General features: G+C 31.4%; 1 protein-coding gene across 13 annotated transcripts in view; it reads right to left on the bottom strand.

The window, feature by feature from the left end:
• LOC129908810 (uncharacterized protein CG43867) overlaps positions 1-20,908 on the bottom strand; it is a 276,259-nt gene that overhangs the window by 239,649 nt on the left and 15,702 nt on the right. For all 13 annotated transcript variants that reach the window (XM_055985584.1, XM_055985581.1, XM_055985578.1 and 10 more), the window contains one exon: positions 6,068-6,767. In XM_055985584.1, the coding sequence (XP_055841559.1) occupies positions 6,068-6,673 (606 nt within the window). In that variant the 5' untranslated portion in view covers positions 6,674-6,767. The remainder of the gene's footprint in view (positions 1-6,067; positions 6,768-20,908) is intronic.

The following is a 20,908-nucleotide window of genomic DNA, read 5'->3' on the forward strand; positions in this document are numbered from 1 at the left end:
CAGTATGTTCGTGAAGTTCAGCCTTATGCACTTAGAAATATGAATGATATGAGACTGCCTAATTTTATAACTGCCAGAGCTCAAAATTCCCTTATATACAAAGGTTTTAAGATTTACAATAAATTACCGAGCCATGTAAAATGTGAAACAAATATTAAAAGAATTAAGAGAAGCATTGTGGAATTTGTAAGACTGAAATATTAATTAAGTATTTATAAACATATTTAAATTTTAAAAACTTGTTAATTGTTACTAAAGCCAAAATAATGTGCTAATAAAATATTTATCTATCTATCAAAACTGTAAGTGTTGCCGTTGTTTTTTAATATTTTTTTTTTATTTAAGTATTTTTTTTTAGAAAATTGCCCCTCCCGCCAAAACGGGCGGCATTGACCCCCCCTCCCATAGTAAACAATGATTGTATTTAACCCCTCTACAAAATCTCATTATCAGTGCTTGGTGCTTAAGTTATCGTACTTTCCCCTCATTAGTTTCTGTTTTACTTGAGTAAAACTAAAAATGCGAAAAAAAGATGGATTAAAATGGCCATACTTCGGTTAATTTTCAATGAAAAAATTTAGTCAGCACAGCATTTTGAAGGAAATTTAATCTTCTTTTTTTCTTTGGATCAATGTTTATGTCTATCTCAACCCAAAAAAATGTACAACTAAAAAAGCCAAAAAACTCAAAAAATCGATTTTTTTGATTGTTTCGACTATTATGGTAAGGACATTTTTTTTTTGAAATTTTTAAAAAATATTATTTCAATAGGAAATTTAATTCTCTACAAAAAGTTTTATGTTCAATATATCAAAATTTTGCTTGGTTTACGAGGTATATTGAAAAAAATGTACAACTAAAAAAGCCAAAAAATTCAAAAAATCGATTTTTTTGATATTTTTTGTATGATTGTTTCGACTATTTTGGTAAGGAAATTTTTTTTTCAATTTTTAAAAAATATATAGGAAATTTAATTCTCTACAAAAAGTTTTATGTGCAATATATCAAAATTTTGCTTGGTTTACGAGGTATATTGAAAAAATCAAAAAAGGGGGCTTTTGCACCCCAATCTTCAGTTTCCACCCTCTCATTTAATAGCACTCCGCGGTTTTATTTTCTTTTATAACCCATTGAACGATTCCGGCAATAAAAACCGTCTTAGTTCCTTTCTAAACTACATAATCAATAGCCTAATTGTGGGTTCACAGACTTTAGTAAAGCCTTTGACAAATTGTGTCACAAGAATTTAGTTCATAAACTAAAGGCCTTAGGATTTAATGACAAATTTTGATGGATTTCTTCACATTTAAAGAAGAGAAGTTATATTGTTACTTTTAGAAATGAACAATAGGATCAATTTTATGTCGACTCTGGTCTTCCACAAGGAAGCCATTTAGGTCCCTTTTTATTTATTTTGTACATAAATCTCATAACTTCCATTACAAAAAAAAACTCCTCTGTTTTAATTTACGCTGGTGACATTAAAATCTTCAAAACTATCAACTCGATTAATGACTGCTATCAGCTTCAGGAAGATCTACACAGATTAAGGGAATGGTGTAATATAAACCGACTTTTGTTGAATATTGACAAATGTAAAACTATATGAAAATTTGACGAAACTAGATTTTTTCAATGGGTGAAGGTAAAAAAAACCGTTTTTTGCCCCTAACTCCAGATTTTGGGGGTGTAGGGACTTTTTAAATACCGTTTCGTAATCAGTGCGACTAGCTCTACAAAACGTGATAGGTCTCCGCCCGCGTATATTTTGAAACCTCATTTTGGTAACACCGTGTAATTCATAAAACAATTTTTAAATACAGAAATAATGTCTATTTCAGTGATAGTTTCAGTTATGCGGAGCTGAATAGGTGAAAATATTCATGTATGTAAGTTAAGGATGTTTGTTTCAGTTGAAAGATATTTTCAGTTAAGCGAAGTTGAATTATCTGAAGTAGTTTGCATGAAAAGTATCCTACCCTGTATTTACTATACACAAGGGATATCCCAGTTGGTAATCACACCATAATGGCTACTTTTGCAGATGATACCGCAATTTTGGTACCCGACAAATGTGTCTCTAAGGCAGCAGTCAAACTACAAAATTCCGTCGACACAGTCAGAGATTGGACCGAAAAATGGCGTATCAAACTCAATGAAACAAAATCTTCACATAAAAACTTTACAAATAAAAAGATAAACAATATTCCAATATTCATTAATAATCAAGCTGTACCTTACGCCAATACGGCCAAATACCTTAGAATGACTTTGGATGCAAAGCTAAAGTGGAAAGAGCACATCGAAAAGAACTAAACTTTAAATATAGAAAAATGTACTGGTTACTTGGTTACAACTCTGATTTATCAACCCAAAACAAAATAATGCTGTATAATCAAGTACTAAAGCCTGTTTGGACCTATGGTATCCAATTATGGGGCTGTACAAAGAAAACAAATACCGAGATCATCCAAAAATTCCAAAACAAAGTCCTTCGTGGAATAGTTAATTCACCTTGGTACATAAGAAATAGCGATCTACATCGTGACTTACAAATAGAAACGGTTACAGAAGTTGTTAAAAAATACGCTGTATCGCATAATCAGAGACTGCAAAGTCATACCAATTATGAAATGGTGTCCGTCTTGAATACAAGAAACCATGTTCGGAGATTAAGAAGAACCAAGCCTCATGAGCTTATGGTCTAAAAAAACATGGGAAAGTATTAAAAGTTTAAACTTCCCCCAAAGTGATTTTTCAAAGTTAAGAAAGAAAAATCTGATGTCGATCTCTCAAGATTGGTCCTGATAAAGAGGTGGTTTTAGTGGTTAAGAGTCCCACACTACTTGGTGTCGAATACTGCCAAGTGTACAGTAAAAGTACAGTAAAACCTGTGTAATTGGACCACCCTTGGGACCAAAGAAAAGTGGTCCGATTACACAGGTTCCTTTTTAATCGGACCGGTCCATTTAGAAAGGCTTTTCCCTCATTTATTGAGGGAAATTTCTTGAAATGTATGTATGTATATGTGTGTCTGCACTTATATTTCAATTTTACTTCGATTAAAAACTAAAAGACTGGGAATTCGTTTAAGAAACATACATTTAATAACTTATTTTTTTCATAACATATGCATATAATAGGTATTTGTAGTAGTAGTAGTAGTATTTTTTGTGAACAATTGTCCAGGCATGCCCAGACATCGTTCAAACCATATTCCTTTGAAAAATCTTTAAGAGTTTGGAGATGCGAAAAGGTCTCTTTGTATGAAACAGCTTTTGAAGGTCCGGGAATTGTTTCAATGTCTTCCTCTGAAGAAGAGTCGGCAGAGATATGTTCCTCTGCAGTATCAGAAATTGGTAACTGAATGGAATTTAAAAATTCATTTTCCCAATTCTCCGACCATTCATCAGATGTCGCCTCATTAGAATCGATACCCAAAAATTCTTCAGGCATCGGAGGGTCGAGGGTTAACTCCTCAACAACCACATCGCTGTCTTCTTCTTCGAAAAAACCACATTTCTTAAAACAAGTTGATATGGCTAATGGAGTAACATCATCCCATGCCTTTTTAATCCAGCTGCAAGCATCTAAACAATTTATTTTAGATGCTAACTCTGATACATTATTGGCTTCGTCTATGTTCAAAATTAAATTCTGCATGAGATAGTTTCTAAAATGCGTCTTGAAGTTTTTTATGATTCCTTGGTCAAGTGGCTGAAGAGCTAGCTAAGCAAAACCACTTAAATGTCAAAGCATCGATTTCAACAAAAGATACACCTCAATTTATGAGTTACCTTTTCAACCCAATACATTTTTCAAAAGATGATTTTATAGTCTCCTTCGAAGATAAAATTCTCTGGATTTGAGATTTGTTGCAATTAAATTTCATTGCAAGATCTGTCTGTGATAAGTGGTCATTATCGAAAAACTTTATAACTTCAATTTTCGTTTCTAAATCAAGTTCACTGTAAACACGCTTGCTCATTTTTTTACTTTTTTAAAACAAAAAATAAAAAAAATCAACTCTAAGAACTTTATTGCACTGACAACGAACCCATAACACGGAAGTTTCAAATTGTTTCTTTTGCATAGAAACAAAAACTAAATACTTTTTGGAAAATCCCCGCATAAAACAAAATTTATAGAAATTTTAAATTTGTCGTAGGTAACTATAAACCCAAGATAAAATATGTATGTAAATGCAAAGCATTTTAAGATGCGAATAAATATTTAAAATTTTTGACGGTTGGTCCAATTAGACAGGTAAATACAATAAGCAACGCATGATATTAGGTGGTCCAAGGTCAGATTAGGAGGTGTCCCGATTATAGAGGGAAATTTGTATGAAAAATGGCATGGAATGCATAAAATGCGGTCCGAATAGAAGGTGGTCCGATTATAGAGTGTCCCGATTAGCAGGTTTTACTGTATTGGAAAAAGTTCCGTATTAAATTTCTTGTTGCAGTTAACCGATTTTTTCAGTCAACTTCGCTTTACGGGTAGTGCATTAAAGCGAAGTTGACTGAAAAAATCGGTTAACTGCAACAAGAAATTTAATACGGAGCTTTTTCCAATACAGTAAAACCTGCTAATCGGTTTTAAGTTCTAACGTTAGACTATTAACGGATTAGTAAACATAATCCTCCCAAATATCTGGTTAAACATTTTGCAATTAATATTCGTAATCAAATCCAAAAACGGGCTATGGCGGGTTTTTCGGCAACCTTATGGATGACTTTTTTATTCATTATTGTTATGAAGTTACCACGTAAATTATCGTCCGTAAACCGATTTTACAGATAAACACTTTTTGCTCACAATACATTTGCGGAAAGCAAAATTCTTCTAATAGACCAGGCAAATTAGTAGATAATTAAAATCGCATTTTTGTGGGACAACATTTTTTCCATGGATTGACGAGTTCTGGTATGTCCTTATGGAGTATGTTCAAGTATGTCCTTATCATAAATTCAATTTGCTGGGATGATAGGAAGTTGGAAGCAGCCGGCATTTTACAAAAGAGGTTGGTACCGTTTTTATTTAAGAGCTCAATTTATAAATCATTTTTTATTAGGGTGGCTCATCAAATTTGTTTCACTAAAAAAAAACACTCTTAAAATTATGATATTCTTATACACTTTACATTCTTGTTTCTAATCTCAAAGGTAACATAATTGGTGAATTTCAAGGTGGTATCACTATTGTTACTTAGTTTTTCTAATATACCCACATCTCTACACCTAAAAAAAAAACGCTTTCACATGAACAAACTATATAGACTCATTTAATTTGTAATTCCTAAATTCCAAAATTTTAAATAACTTATTGCTTATTTTCCAAAAAAAAAAAAACATCGTTTCACTTAAAATTTTTTTTATAGACTGCTTAGATTCCTGGTTTCTGTTATAAATTAAATAAGTTTACCAATTTTCATTGAGGTACCAATTTTGTCCTGTAGTACTTATTCTGAATCTCACTTCTTACAAAAAACACCCTTTCACTCGAGATAGTTTTGTTCTTAGTTCTTATAACAAATGAAACATTTTTTCCAAGTTTAGAAAATTAAGCTGTTATTCTCACATATAACTCAACTCCCAATAAAAACGCCCTTTCACCAACAATATTTGAAGAACTTTATGTATTCCTATTATGTCCCTGCTTTATCGTAAATCTTCATACCGAATTTCATTAGAGTATCATGTTTTTCACATGGGTTTCGGTTATATTTTACCTGTTGAAGTTCCTATCTTGCTAGTCTTCTGTGGTATCACAATGGACCTTTAAGGGTCTAAATGTGTCGGGAACTTTGCCCGACAACCACTATAACCTGTGTCATATGATTATATATTCCACAAACAATTGTTTTCAATGTTTTGTTGACCTTTTCCTCTTTTCCGCGAAAAAATACCCTTCCACCCAAACATTTTTTATAAACTTTTAAACCTTTGTTCTTATTCCAAAAACATACTTTTTGCCAAGTTTCATGAGGGTAACATTTTTATGCGAAAACAATTTTAACTAAATACTAGCCTCTATAGCATAAATGTGTAAAAATATTACTCACCTCGGATAGAACTTGAGAAAAGTTATTACCCTGATGTGTATCTAAATTATTTGCTAAAGATGAAAAATGGGGCCAAGACGCATCGACATCCATAGTCATTAGGGCCGGACTTGCAATTAAAGCGGCATTTGGCTTTGTGGGGATTGGTGGAGTTCTATGTGACCGACGCGTCATTAATCGTGGACTATTTGGAGTGGACTGTGAAGTTTGTTGCTTTTGGAGAGAAAAACCTCCAATTCCAACAATTGTTGCAGCACTTTGTACGTGAGGAGAGTGTGAATTTGATATTGTTATTTGTCCACTAAATGATGTAGCGCGCTTCGTCATCAACGGTGATGATGTATCGCATTTCGACTGATAATGCAGGTGATGACTTTGTGGCGAGGTTGTTGGAAATGTCTTCGTGCCACTAGGCCAAATGAATCCCGAGCCATCCGGATGCCGAATATAATAACTATTTGAGATAGATTGAGCATTAGTAAAAGTTGGTATACTTGCTGAAGATGAAGGCGATAGAGAATTATCTTGGCGAATTTGCATTTCACTAAGACATGACAGAGACTCAAATATTTGTGACAAACGCCCAGACGAAACATCGTCAGACATTTATGCGAACTATATGGTGAATTTATAACGTTATGGTTCAAGTGTAATTTTGACGACAAAAATTAATCAGCCAACCATCAAACGCTGCGTCAATCTGAAAAAAAAAACAAGATTAAAATGGCCTTCAACTATACAAAAATCATGCATTAGTTTTAACATATGAAAGTTAAGTTATTCATCTGTAAAAAATAAAGTTCTAAATTTCATGAACAAAGAGAAGTCCGCAATTCTGTCTGTTTGTCTTTGAGTCGTTTTTTGAAAACTCTACGGAAGGGTTTTCGACCTATTTTGTAGGATGAAAAAATGCAATGCCATACCATGACGGGTACATAATACATGCACTAGTTAGCGATTCCAGTTCCACGAAAATTCTGGTTAAATTTTGATAGATCATTTTTAAGAAGATTGTATTCAATTTTATTGGTTTTTTTATGATTATGACATTAAGTCCAAATAGTGCGTTTCGCCCAGATTCAACAGCTGTGTTTTTATAGTTAGATGCTCATGCTGTTGTATCTACACTTCTATGCTATGATATCGATGTCGAGGGGATCATTACTATCCTACTTATCTGCTTCACACTAGTGATCCGCCTCTGGGGTTCACCGGGTTGACCTCAGAAATCGGCGGCAAGCCTCCCAGTTTTTTATTGTTCCGAGACCAACTGAATGCTGGTGTTTTTGCATTTGCTTGTACTAGGAGATTTTAGGCCTACCCTTCTTAGGTATATAATAAAACGCTTCTTATCCTCGTACAATAGTTGTTTTTATTTACAAACGTTTTCGAAAAGCTAACCTTTCATCTTCAGGTGATAGCAAAAATATAATTTAAAAAATTTTTTGATAAGTTTACAAATTAATCAAATTTTTTTTAATTTTAAATTTTAATAATTTTGTTAAGTAATTGAAATTTAAAGTTATTTTAATAATGTCTAATAATGATAATTTTATAACGACAAGAAGAAAAAGAAAGTGAATAAATGCGTTTAAAATTTTATCTCAAATATGTCCATAGATGATAATGGCTTTAAAAATTTATGCAAAGAAGATCGTTCAAAAGTTTTGTTTTTATTCATGTTTTTTGTACGATTTATGAATATTTCTTCATAAGCATTTAATAAATTTGGGTTGTTAATTTGTTTTAACAAACGAAAACCTGCTATTTTATGATTTTTATCAATCATATGATCTGCTGGTGTTGATTCCTGTAATGTTTTTGAGTGTATCGCTTTATAGTGTTCTGACCAAAAAAACTATCACCAAATAGCAATGGTAATAAAGTCAAAAATCTAATTGGGACCATTAAAGACAAAACAGATATTCTTGAGAAATCTGGAATTTATTTCGTGATTTGTCAAGACTGTGATGAAGTATATATAGGCCAAACAAGAAGGAAAACTAAAATTAGATGGTCAGAACACTATAAAGCGATACACTCAAAAACATTACAGGAATCAACACCAGCAGATCATATGATTGATAAAAATCATAAAATAGCAGGTTTTCGTTTGTTAAAACAAATTAACAACCCAAATTTATTAAATGCTTATGAAGAAATATTCATAAATCGCACAAAAAACATGAATAAAAACAAAACTTTTGAACGATCTTCTTTCCATAAATTTTTAAAGCCATTATCATCTAAGGACATATTTGAGATAAAATTTTAAACGCATTTATCCACTTTCTTTTTCTTCTTGTCGTTATAAAATTATCATTATTAGACATTATTAAAATAACTTTAAATTTCAATTACTTAACAAAATTATTAAAATTTAAAATTAAAAAATTTTTGATTAATTTGTAAACTTATCAAAAAAATTTTTAAATTATATTTTTGCTATCACCTGAAGATGAAAAGTTAGCTTTTCGAAAACGTTTGTGAATAAAAACAACTATTGTACGAGGATAAGAAGCGTTTTATTATATACCTAATTATAAAACTCGTGCAGAAATTCCAAATAAAATTCCATACGAATTAATAGATAACCTACCCTTCTTCTTACTTCGTGAACATTGTGTGATATTGCCTTGGCAACTCTGCTGTAAAAGTGAATAGTTCAAGTTTCATATCGCTCTGATTAATTTTCAAATTTAAATATTTATTTTAACGTATAATTAAATTGAAAAGTTAATTATCTGAAAGTTTTTCTGTTATTATACGCACACAAGCTAAACAAAAAAAAAAAACAGGTAACTATCGTTACCCTGGTTTAAGCTAAAAATCCAAAAATTAAGGATAACTCTTTGGTCACATGACCGACAAAAAAGAAAAATCTACGAAGCTTCGCCAGAACAAATTCATAACACTCCTTCTAATATTAATTAAAATTTTTAAATCTTGTCAAAAAATGGGTATGAGACAAGAGGATTTTCAAACGATCAAAGGTATTATCGATAATTCTCTACAAGTTGACATGTCCAACTTAGCAACTAAGGATGACCTCAATAAAATGAGCCAAGAAGTCGATCATCTGCGAAAACAGAACCTAGAGCTGTCCAAACAGATTCACGAGCTTGAAATGCGTTGTTGTGTAATGGAACCAATGAAATCAATTATCTAGATGTCACAGTCAAGAGAAATGATGATGGTAATATTATTACTAATTGGTTTCATAAGCCAATTGCATCCAATCGATTGTTAAATTTTTATTCGGAAAGTATTTTCTTTTAGCCATAAGACCTTTTTTAACCAAAACATAACAAGGATACAAAGCATATTGAGAAAAAACAACTATCCAGAAAACATTATAAAAAAACTTATTTCAGCAGTTAAAAATGAAAATTTACAAGCCAAAATTATTTCACCACAAAGATTTGACCAGATCAACTACAGTTTTTTATCTAATAATAATGATCGGACAAAAGATACTAATAATAAAATTTATTCAACAATGACGTATGTGCCAAAACTAAGTGAGTCCCTAGCTAAAGTGTGCCAATATTTTGTACCAGATGTTAAACCGGCAATGAAACCAACAGAACCAATATCTAAATTTTTCTTAAGTACTAAACAGAAAATTAATAAAACAGAAAATAGTGGACTAGTTTACTCGGTAAATAAAAATGCAATAATTGTGAAAAAGTTTATATAGGTGAAACAATTCAAAAAATGGGAACAAGAATGAGCCAACATAAGAACGAATGTGAAAAAATTATTCAAGGGTCAATCAACAAAAACTTCGCTGCTTTGGCTGATCATGTCAGAGAAAGTGGACATTCTTTTGATTTCGATGGAAGCAAAATTTTAAAGAAAGAAATAAATTTAAGTTGCAAATACATGAGGTAAACCAAATTATAAAAAATGAACAAATTGCTTGTAATTATAAAATTGATAAACGTGATTACACAAATACATATTACAATTTAATAGTCGATGCCAATTTAAGAAACAGCTAAATTCAAAATTTTTAAGATATTTTTGTACTTTAAATACTTTTATAAAATTTGTTTAATGTTTTTTAAAATTTTTTATTTCAAAACAAATGTCTGTTAAAATTTAATTTGTATAATTTTTTAAAAGGAAAGAGATACGAATTATATCATTAATTTATTGTTAGTATTTTTGTTAGGTAAAACTGTAAATTTATTAATGTATTTTAGTATTAAACGCAGGTTTTTATTACTAGATCCTGAGGATGAGGCAAAAAGGCCCTCGAAATATATCGATAATATAAAAATAAAAATTGCGTTTTAATGGAATTAAAGAAGCAAAACAAAAAGGTAAAATAAGAACTATAAGTACTTAATCCAGCAATACAAAAAACGAAATATATAAAATATTTTATTTAAACAAAAATAATATCCTTAAATATCAAAATACAGACGGAGAAACAGAATTGCAAAACGGACTAAATCATTTGCCCTTCTTCGGGCCCTGCGATCTACGAATAATGATTGTATAAAAAATTGGTACGTAGAAAGTAATATATATTACAAAAACTTGTGTTTTCAAAAGAAAATCGAATTTGAAAATCAACAATCATCGAAAGAATTCTGGAAAATCGCGAGGGAAATCAATGGAATGAAAGATTGGCGTAGGTTTATCTGCTGAAGATCTTGCAGCACATTTTAGACTTCTTCTTTCCAACGATGCTAATTTGACGTTCTTCTATGCTGAACCACTCACTCTTGATGAAACTTTAGACGTTGAATTATCAATTGATGAAAAACGACATAGTAGATGAACTGCCTGGAGGTGTAAGGATTGCGAATGTCACAATAAATGTGTTGCTGTATGCAGACCACCTAGTCATACTCTCTGAATCGCCGGAACACATGCAACTAATGATTAATCGCTTATCATGTTACTGCAAAAAAATGGGGACTGACAATCAATACAGAAAAGTCAAAGATGATGGTTTTTGCACGATCCGGAAGAGTTCACACTGAAAGACAATTGAAGTATGATGGTCATCTTCTAGAATCAGTTAAAGATGTCAAATACTTGGGTGTTAAACTGAACTCAAACTTAGATTTTAAACAATATCTTACAGAAAAAGCCAAAATCTCTCAAAGTTTGATCAATTTTTCATGGAAAAATGTGTTTTCAAACAAGAGAATAAGAATAAGCTTTTTAACCTGCCCCAAAATACACCTAGTTACGCTATATACCTAGAAACCGGACTACCAAAAATCTTAACATATACACATATGGTGAATCCAGACATTCAAAGAAACTCTTTTTGTATGAAAAACATGCTACACTGATAAAATTCGGGATGAAGGTTTTAGATAAAGCAGGGACAAAAGATTCATAAAGTTCTTAAAATTATTTTTGGTGAAAGAGTGTTTTTTGATAGTTTAAGTTGTGTGTGAGGAAGGAATCATAACAGCTGACTTAAATTTTATTAATTTTTAAAACTTGGCGTAAATGTTTTGGTTGCTTAAAGAATAAGGAATCTATAAAGTGTACAAAATTATCTTGAGTGAAAGGCTGTTTTTTTTTTAAGAAATGATGAAATTCGGAATTAGTACTTCAAAAACTAGGAAAAAATTGTTTCACATATGAAAATTGGTAAAATGTTTCATTTATAACAGAAACCAAGAATCCGAACAGTCTATAAAAACATTTTAGGTTAAAGAGTGTTTTTTTGGGAAATAGGGAAAATCCGAAATAAGTCCGATAAAATAAATGGTATAAATGGTACCCTTACGAAATTCATTAAATATGTTCTCTTTCCCATGGGAATTACGAATAATGAAAGTCTATAAATGTATTTTATGTGAAAGGGTGTTTTTTTAGAAGTAAAGAAAATATGGAGGTGCGTTCTTTTTCTAACAATAGTCAACCATCGTTGTTATGTCAAAAAATATTGTTGATGTGTCATCGTTAGAAATTGTTGGGTTTTTTACAAATCATTTAGGAACGATTTATTGTTAAATATTGTTAAACTGTCAAACACAAAAAAAAATTGTTTTGAAAATATTTTTATTTGCATAATTATAACAAAAACAATATTTTTTTAGTCAAAAAAAATTGCAAAACTCTTGTTTTTATTTTCATTTTATTCCGCTTATTTCCAAAAGAAAAAAATCCTTAAGTTGGTTTTGTAAACAAAACATCCACTTTGACACATCAACAATCTCATGAGTGTTCAAATCATATCATGGAGGTGAGTTGGAAATAGTTACGATTTGTAACTATTTGACACTTCAAAACGAGTTTAGGAACGATGTTCATCTGTCAAATAGTTACAAATCGTAACTATTATGTAGTTTAGGAACGACAAAAGTTAACGATAGTTAACTATTGTTAGAAAAAGAACGCACCTTGGGTATATTTGAAAAAGTGAGTAATACTAGAGTAATATTAGTGGTACCCTATTGAAATAACTTTTCTTAGAGCAATCGTATTGACTTTATTTTTATGTCATTAGATTCAGCACCAAAAAATACCTTGAAAACATGTGTCATGTGATGATATTCGACAAACAATTTTTTTCAGTACATGTTTCACCTTCACCCCCCTCCCTCTTGTCCGCGAAAAAAAACACCCTTCCACCCAACTTTTTTTTATAGACTTTTTATGTACTTGATTCTTATCCCAAAAGCAAACTTTTTGCCAAGTTTCATGAGTGTAACAATTTTTTTTTTATTTCTTGATTTTATGTACTATTTTACCTGTACTAGAAGACATCACTCGGGATACGTTCATCAGAATGGCTCGTGAGTCTGAAAGCAGGATTATATACAGCCAACTTAATTTCAACTAGAACAAAGGAAACTACTTTCATGAATCACTAAACAATAGTTAACTATTTTTAACTATCGTTAACTTTTGTCGTTCCTAAACTACAAAATAGTTACGATTTGTAACTATTTGACAGATGAACATCGTTCCAAAACTCGTTTTGAAGTGTCAAATAGTTACAAATTGTAACTATTTCCAACTCACCTCCATGATATGATTTAATTTTAAGTTGCGTGGTTTCCCCGCTACCCGCATTTGAACTTTAGCAAAACGTCATTTTCATGTCACTATAGTTTGGCGTCTATTGAAGATATCGCGTTAATTTAAGAATTTTTTTGTTGAAAAATATCTATATGTAATATTTGGTAAGTAACATATAATAGCCCAGGTTCTGGAGCCAGTCAAAAACCATGAAAAATCAGCAAAATTACCAGTTTTTCAAAAATTGTTTTTAATTCAGGTATAATTAGTACGTAATTTTGTAATATTTATTCAAAAATTACTATTCTTAAGCTTTAAAAAGCCGTTTCAAAAAAAAAAAGATATCTTTAATAGACGCCAAACTATAGTAACATGAAAATGACGTTTTGCAAAAGTTCAAATGCGGGTAGCGGGGAAACCACGCAACTTAAAATTAAATCATCATGGATTTGCTACCTTACAGTCCTAGAGAACATCCCTACAAAGTTTGAGCAAAATCTAAAATGAGACAGCAATTCCGATTGCACAGTAAACGATCCTTAAAAGTTGTTGTAATCAAGAGCTGTGAAATTTTTTTCTTTAACTTTCTTATTTGACCTTTGAGTAATACAGCCCTATACTCATTTTAAACAGTCATCGACTTTCCCTGGATTCCGAGGTATAAATCTTATTTGACTCCACTAAAAGAGATTTTTGTAATTTTATGATGTGAGAAAATTTATTTTGATTAAAAAAACATGATTTTTTGTTACAATTATGAAAATAAAAGTATTCTGAAAACAATTTTTGTATGGTTTGACAGTTTAACAATTTCTAACAATGACACATCAACAATATTTTTTGACATAACAACCATAGTTGACTATTGTTAGAAAAAGTGTCGTTAGTATTGATAAAATATCTATTGGCAACCCTGTCTTTTCTTTTTATGTATCTTTTAAATGTATCTTTTTCTCTTTTCAAAAATATCATACTGTTGCATTCTTTCAATTCAATTTATTCGTTTGTTTAATAAAGAACATTCTAGACGCGCCAAGCTGGTGGTTATAAAAATCAAAGTGTTTTTCTTTAATAAAAAGTATATTTTGCAAATTAAATCCAATAAAAAGAACACAGCTCATTGATATTTAAAGTAAGAAGTGCGTTCTTTTATTCGTCGATGTTAACTATTGTTAAAAATAGTTAACATTCATCGTTTCTAAATGAGAAAAAAGTTACGAAATGTGACGTCACTACATCGTTCCTAAATGCAATGTTGAAGTGTCAAATAGTTACATTTTGTAACTTATTCCAACTCACCTTCTGAGGTGCGTTCTTTTTCTAACAATAGTTAACTATTGTTAACTATCGTTAACTTTTGTCGTTCCTAAACTACAAAATAGTTACGATTTGTAACTATTTGACAGATGAACATCGTTCCTAAACTCGTTTTGAAGTGTCAAATAGTTACAAATCGTAACTATTTCCAACTCACCTCCATGACATGAGTTGAACATTCATGAGATTGTTGATGTGTCAAAGTGGATGTTTTGTTTACAAAACAAACTCAAAGATTTTGTTTCTTTTGGAAATAAGCGGAAAAAATGAAAATAAAAAGAGGGTTTTGTAATTTTTTTATAAAAGATAATTTATTTTGAGTAAAAAACAATTTTTTTTGTTATAATAGGTGTGTTTTTTTGTTTATCTATATAGATTTTGTGCAAAAAAACGACATCGGGATTTTTGAAATCCCTGCAAACATTTGGCACCACTGTACATATACTTTGGCAGCTGTCTGTCAAAAATGTTGCTTTTGTTTTTTTTTATTTTAACTCCGAAGTGGGAAGGCCATTACATCCATGTTGGATGCAAACAAAAATTTTCATATGGCCATGGCATCCATGTTGGATTCAAAAAAATTGTTTTTTCACAAAAAACCAAAAATTATCTGTATATTCTTAGCTACATTTTAAGACCATGATCATTAACATTAGTTGCGTCGTTCTTGTGTTATAAGCGTTTGAAGGTAGCCATATTGAATTTTTTTTCGATTTTTTAAAAATCAAATGTGAAAAACTTTTTATTTTTATTTCTAATTTTTCGAAAAAACTTTGGTAATTTTATATACATATCTGTTCCACAATCTTATCAGGATCCATTTAAGACTTTTATCTGAAAAGTGCATTGCGTATATTTCGAGATATTAACATTTCAATGCAACCATACCAAACAAATTTTCGATTATTTTTTTCTATGAGAGTTTTTTTCAAACCTTGTTTTCTCCGCTTTTTTTTTGTTTAATATTTTCAGATATTTCTGTATGAACACAACAATAAAACTACCTTGGCACTACTGTTTTTATCGAGAGAAAGTAAAATCTGGATAATTATCTGGATTTTTCAAAAATCTATACAGATAAAGTTTTTGTTGTTTTTAACACGTAAATTGTTTTGATTTCAAAAATCTCGATGTCGTTTTTTTGCACAAAATCTATATAGATAAACAAAAAAACACACCTAATAATGGAAATAAAAGTATTCTCAAAAGAAATTTAGCTGGTGGTTTGACAGTCTAACAATCTCTTACAATAAATCGTTCCTAAATGATTTGTAAAAAATCCAACGATTTCTAACAATGACACTTCAACAATAATTTTTGACATAACAACGATCGTTGACTATTGTTAGAAAAAGAACGCACCTCTGGACTTGAGTTAACTCTTAGTTGTGTTTGACAGATTAACAATGAAATTTCATTGTTAATCTGTCAAACACAACTAAAAGTTGAAGAGAGGGGAAGATGTGAGAAGAGCTTTTTTTGTTTGTTTTCATTTTTTAAATTATTTAATGCATATTTTTGTTTCAATTTGCTTAGAATTCAATTTAAAAGAATTATTTCAGTACCAAATTAATTCTTTCTTGTTTATTTATTCGTAATAGCCTGTTTTCACTACACCCCAAATGAGGTAATTTAGCAAATTACCAAAAAAGTGTTTTCACTACAAATTATCTCATTTGGACTGACAAGAAGTGTCAACCTCGAAATGTGACATTTGTTGAAATTAGTGAATAAAAAAAAATAAAAATAAAAAAAAAACAAATTGAAAATTTTTCAAAAACAAAACAAATATGAAAAATGGAAAATAATATTATTATAATATGCTCAGCCCCTACCATAAATAATTTTACAAGCGCAAAAACCATAGAAAGCTAAGGAAGAGAGTTAGACGCAAAATCCGACGGAAATGGAAGTGACTTAAAATGGATATTTTTCGACTATTTGGTCAGGGACCCAAATGATCAATCCAAAGCAGTTCTGGATAAAGGTTAGTATTTCTGTTTTCAAACTTATCACATTTAAACAATACATATTAAATTCTTCCAGCTTTTACGATCTCGAGGCCAACATTATGGTTTTTTTTACCGTACAGTATGAAACAAGAGAAAACATTTCACAGTGCACCAGTGGCTGCAAAGTGTAGTTTTGACATGCATTTTAAATGCATATAACATATCTAACTATTCGCTGGAACGAACACAAATTGTGTTTCCCTTCGTGTGGTGTCCAAATAGTGGCCAAAATGTATCAAAGAAATTTCTTAATAAACACAATTGAGTATTAATTTTTATTCAAATGTTCATTTTTATAAAGCATCATTGGGGGTGGACACATTTGCATCATCATAACCGGCAGCAGAGGATTGAATTAGGTTGCATATTCGACTGTAAATGGGGGTCCAGATTTTCTTTTCAGCTGAGAATTGATAAAGCTTTGATGCACATTTGATTCCTGAGGAGGAGCCGATACTATAGACTAGTTTGCCGCTGGTTTAAGTCCAATTTTCTCCTTTTCCTTGCCGGGAAGGATGCCTTTTACCTGAAAACGCACGTCAATAAAACCCTTTTTCAATTAAATCAAACTCCTTACACCTTTTCATTAATTTTAGAATTAATAAAGACGCGACGTATCCTTGGCACGATATCGGATAGGTTCGACTTCTATTTAATGTGCTCGGCCACGTCTAGCTTTTTTAGCAAAATTTAATGAAGTATTAGTTTTTTTTAAATGTTTTCTTTTTGTAATTTTATTTTTATTTGCCGAACCGACGCGAAATAAACAAATTGAAATTATTTTACCGTAATGTTTTTTTTTTAGGTTGACTGACGTTTCATGATTGTGACCTATTCACAATGAAATTTTATGAGCGTTCAGGCGATTTGACTTAATTTCCTAGCTAATTTCGTTGAAATGAGATGATAATTATCTCATTTCAAATTTGAAATTTGTATGGGAAATCATCTCATTTCGAACCTCATTTGGCAAATTTGATCGAAATCATCTCATTTGCTCTAGTGAAAACAGGCTATAAAATTGATCTCAAAAAATTTTGAAGAAGAAGAAAACGTAAACAAGAATTTGTTTTTGTTTTATGGACTTTATGAAATAAATTCAATTTGATGTTTTGTTTTTGACCTGTAGCCAAAATAATGCGTTTCGCACAGGTACAACAGTTGGGCTCATCAGTTAGATGCTGTTGTACCCTTCTTTTACGCAAAATTTGTAGTTTATGATTACCAACATTTATATGTACCTATATTTTACATTTACATATATTTTTTTAAAAAAACAAATTCTTGTTTACGTTTTCTTCTTCTTCTTTATATCAGCCAGACCACGAGCAATTTTCTTTTTAGGTGCACGAATTTTATCAAATTCCCCTAAAATAATATAGTTTACAGCGAGTTTTCACTGTAAAATATATAAATTAGAGAGAGCTCTTGATTTCGACCGGGTAGTACCCGTCCTCACAAATACCCGGGTACCCGAGTCTTCGGGTATTACTCGAATACCCGGGTATCCAGGTATCCGGGTACCCGGTAGTTTCAAGTATTATAATACCCGAGTACCCGGGTACAATAAAGCCATTTGTTTTTTTTATTTGGAAGTGTTCGATTCAAGAGTATTAAGGCCATGGGATCTATGATTTGTAGAAAAATTTTTTTTTACCAAAAACTAAAAATGATTGGTATTTTCTAAGCTATAATAGTACAGGAAAGTTAGTAGAAAAACAGGCATATTGTGGAACGAAATATAGGACGGCTGAATTTTTCAAATCTGAAAGGGGGTATTAGAAAGCTTAAGTCCTGGTTTTCGGGACGCCACCCACATGGCGAAATCCGCCATTTTGGAAAACGCGAATCGCTCTATATCTTCAAAATTATTTGTCCTAGAGAAATTGTTATCACACCAAAGTTCTTGGAAATTTAATTATCTTTTTCTTTGTAATACATTAATTTTCTGAGCGGGCAATAGTTTTAAGGTTATGTTGTTTTAATTTATTTTTGTTCGGTTTTTTAAAGATTTTATGGATTCTCTGTTCAGGGACGGGTTAGAATATTCCTGCAGCGCCTCCCCGCTTTCGTAAAAGGCGACTAAAGGAATACATTTATCTAGGTCACAAATACCAAGGTTTACCTAGCGACACTTAACACCTATAAACTTTCCCAAAAGTGTGCATGCCAGTCATTTGGTTGGTACGACTGGAGATCACCGGTGCTGTTAAAGAGAGATCAAATACAAAACTTGAGCACGCGTCGAAACAAAACAACAACAACAAAAACGTTTCGCAAGATTTTGTGAACTGAAGCATTATGGAAGTACTTTTCCAAGGAAATGACACACCGCCAGGCACTACCATTATTACACATTGTACTGATCCTGGAACGAGCAGCAATGCTCGGGTTAGAGCAATACGGATTCAAGGGGCTAGCAAAGTAATGCCGCATATTAGACAAAATCTGAGAGTTGCGAGTTGGAACGAGTAGACATCTTGTGTGTCCAAGAAACGAAATGGCGAAACACCGGAAATAGGGCCCGTTTCTTGGATACAAGGACAAACAATTACAAGATGTTCTACTATGGAATGGAAAAAAGTAAGAACGGAATCGGAATCATCCTTTCAAAAGACCTCTTATGCAGCATATTGTCCATTTCAAAATCCAGTGACTTTAGTAGAAAGTTGTGGAATATTGTCACTGCATATACTCCCCAGCAGGTGGAAAAAGATGCATTTTGGCTAGATTTTCACAACCTACTTAAGGAGGGAAATCCCTCTGGAATTTTTTATTTTTGCATTATTTTTTTTTGCGTTATAAATTTATGTATCAACCGAAGAAACTATTTTCAGTGGTCTTAGCCTTAAATGAAGCCTCAAAAGTGCCTAGATAGTCCCGAAACCAATGCCCTCCGAACTTACCATAGTACGAAAACGAAAACTTTAAACGCATTTTTTCCGCGCCGTGCAATGTAACTCAAAAACTAATGAAGCTATCGACTTGAAATTTGAAGCAAATTACTCCTTAACTTATTGGCCACAACATGAACCTAAAAGTTGAATAAAATTTGTACAGCAAATATTTTTTTTAGCTACTTCTTTGTAAAAGAAAACATGGTTTTTTTCGTTTTTTTGATTTCTAATTTTTATTTTTAATTTAAAAAAAATAAATTTAGGTTTATGCAATGCGTACTAATATCATCTAACGGAAAAAATTTCCTTTTTGATTTAAGATGATTTCCTGGACCTGTGCATTGCACGGCGTAAACTAGAGGCGTCAACTTTGAAAGGCTCCAGAGCCGCCATTTTGTTATTTTTTCATTTCAAAAAAAAATTTTTCAATACTTAATAATGTTAGTAATATCTTGTCTTTTTCCAAATTTCAACAAGTGCTTTCAGTTTTTCATAAAAAAATATTGAAAAAGGTGTCGTCCAGATGGATTTCCCCCCTTAAAGACATTCCAAAAGAAGAGTTTTTGTGAATGGGCGGTGATTTAAATGGACATGTCGGGAAATCAAACGAAGACTATGAAGATTGCCATGTATGCCTCGGATACGGCATCAGGAACTCTACTGGTGAAGAAATCCTGAGCTCATCAAACAAAGCCGACACCTGTTCACTTACAGCAGTGGTTGAAATGAGACCCAGATTGATTACCATTTGGTATCTAGTTTCATGAAACCTCCGGTCAAGGATTGTAAAGTGATACTGGGAGAAGCGATCGTCCACCAACACCGTCTCCTACAGACAGAATTTTGTATGGAGACGGTGAACGACAATAAACAGACAGAGACTTTTAGGAAGATCAAATGGTATAATCTGGATAAGGAAAAAGGCGAAGCTTTTATTTCGAATATGCAAAACTATCTGTATAACAACACCAATATATTTCCAAATGAAGAGAGTACAGCACAAAGTATGTGGAATTTCCTACAGCGAACTTGCATAGAAAAAGCCAAAACACTGTTAGGGGTTTCAAAAAGACACAACCAACAATTCAAAAAAACATGGTGGTGGAATGATGAAGCTAAAGCAGTTGAAAGTAAAAAGAAAATGCCTTTCAAAGCTTGGTCGAAGTGCCCCTCTAATAATACAGAGAAAAAGTCAAGCTGCTTTTTTAATAAATTACCACAGATTCTAATAACGTCAAATTTTACCAAAAAAAATGAAAATTATTTAAAGAAATGGCTTCTAGATTTTCATCCAAGAAACCTTGAATGCTTATTAAACGATTAATTGTTTAAATGTAAATAATAGAAAAATATCTTGAGATTGATGTAGATTACCTTTATACTTTAATTTTAAATCTTTTATTTAAAAATCAATGTATCTTTATTAACTTCAATACTTTATGTACATATCAACCTCTTCTTGAAATATTTATTTTTAAGGGTCACCCCACCCATAACTAATTTTATTTTGTATTAATTAATGAAAATAATGGATTCTTATACAAATATTAGCTGTGTAATTAGACCCCAATACTTATTTTGGGGCTTGCTTTCATTTTATTTTAAAAACAATTTGG

Source organism: Episyrphus balteatus, chromosome 2, assembly GCF_945859705.1.
Source record: "Episyrphus balteatus chromosome 2, idEpiBalt1.1, whole genome shotgun sequence".
NCBI classification, from domain to species: Eukaryota; Metazoa; Arthropoda; class Insecta; order Diptera; family Syrphidae; genus Episyrphus; species Episyrphus balteatus.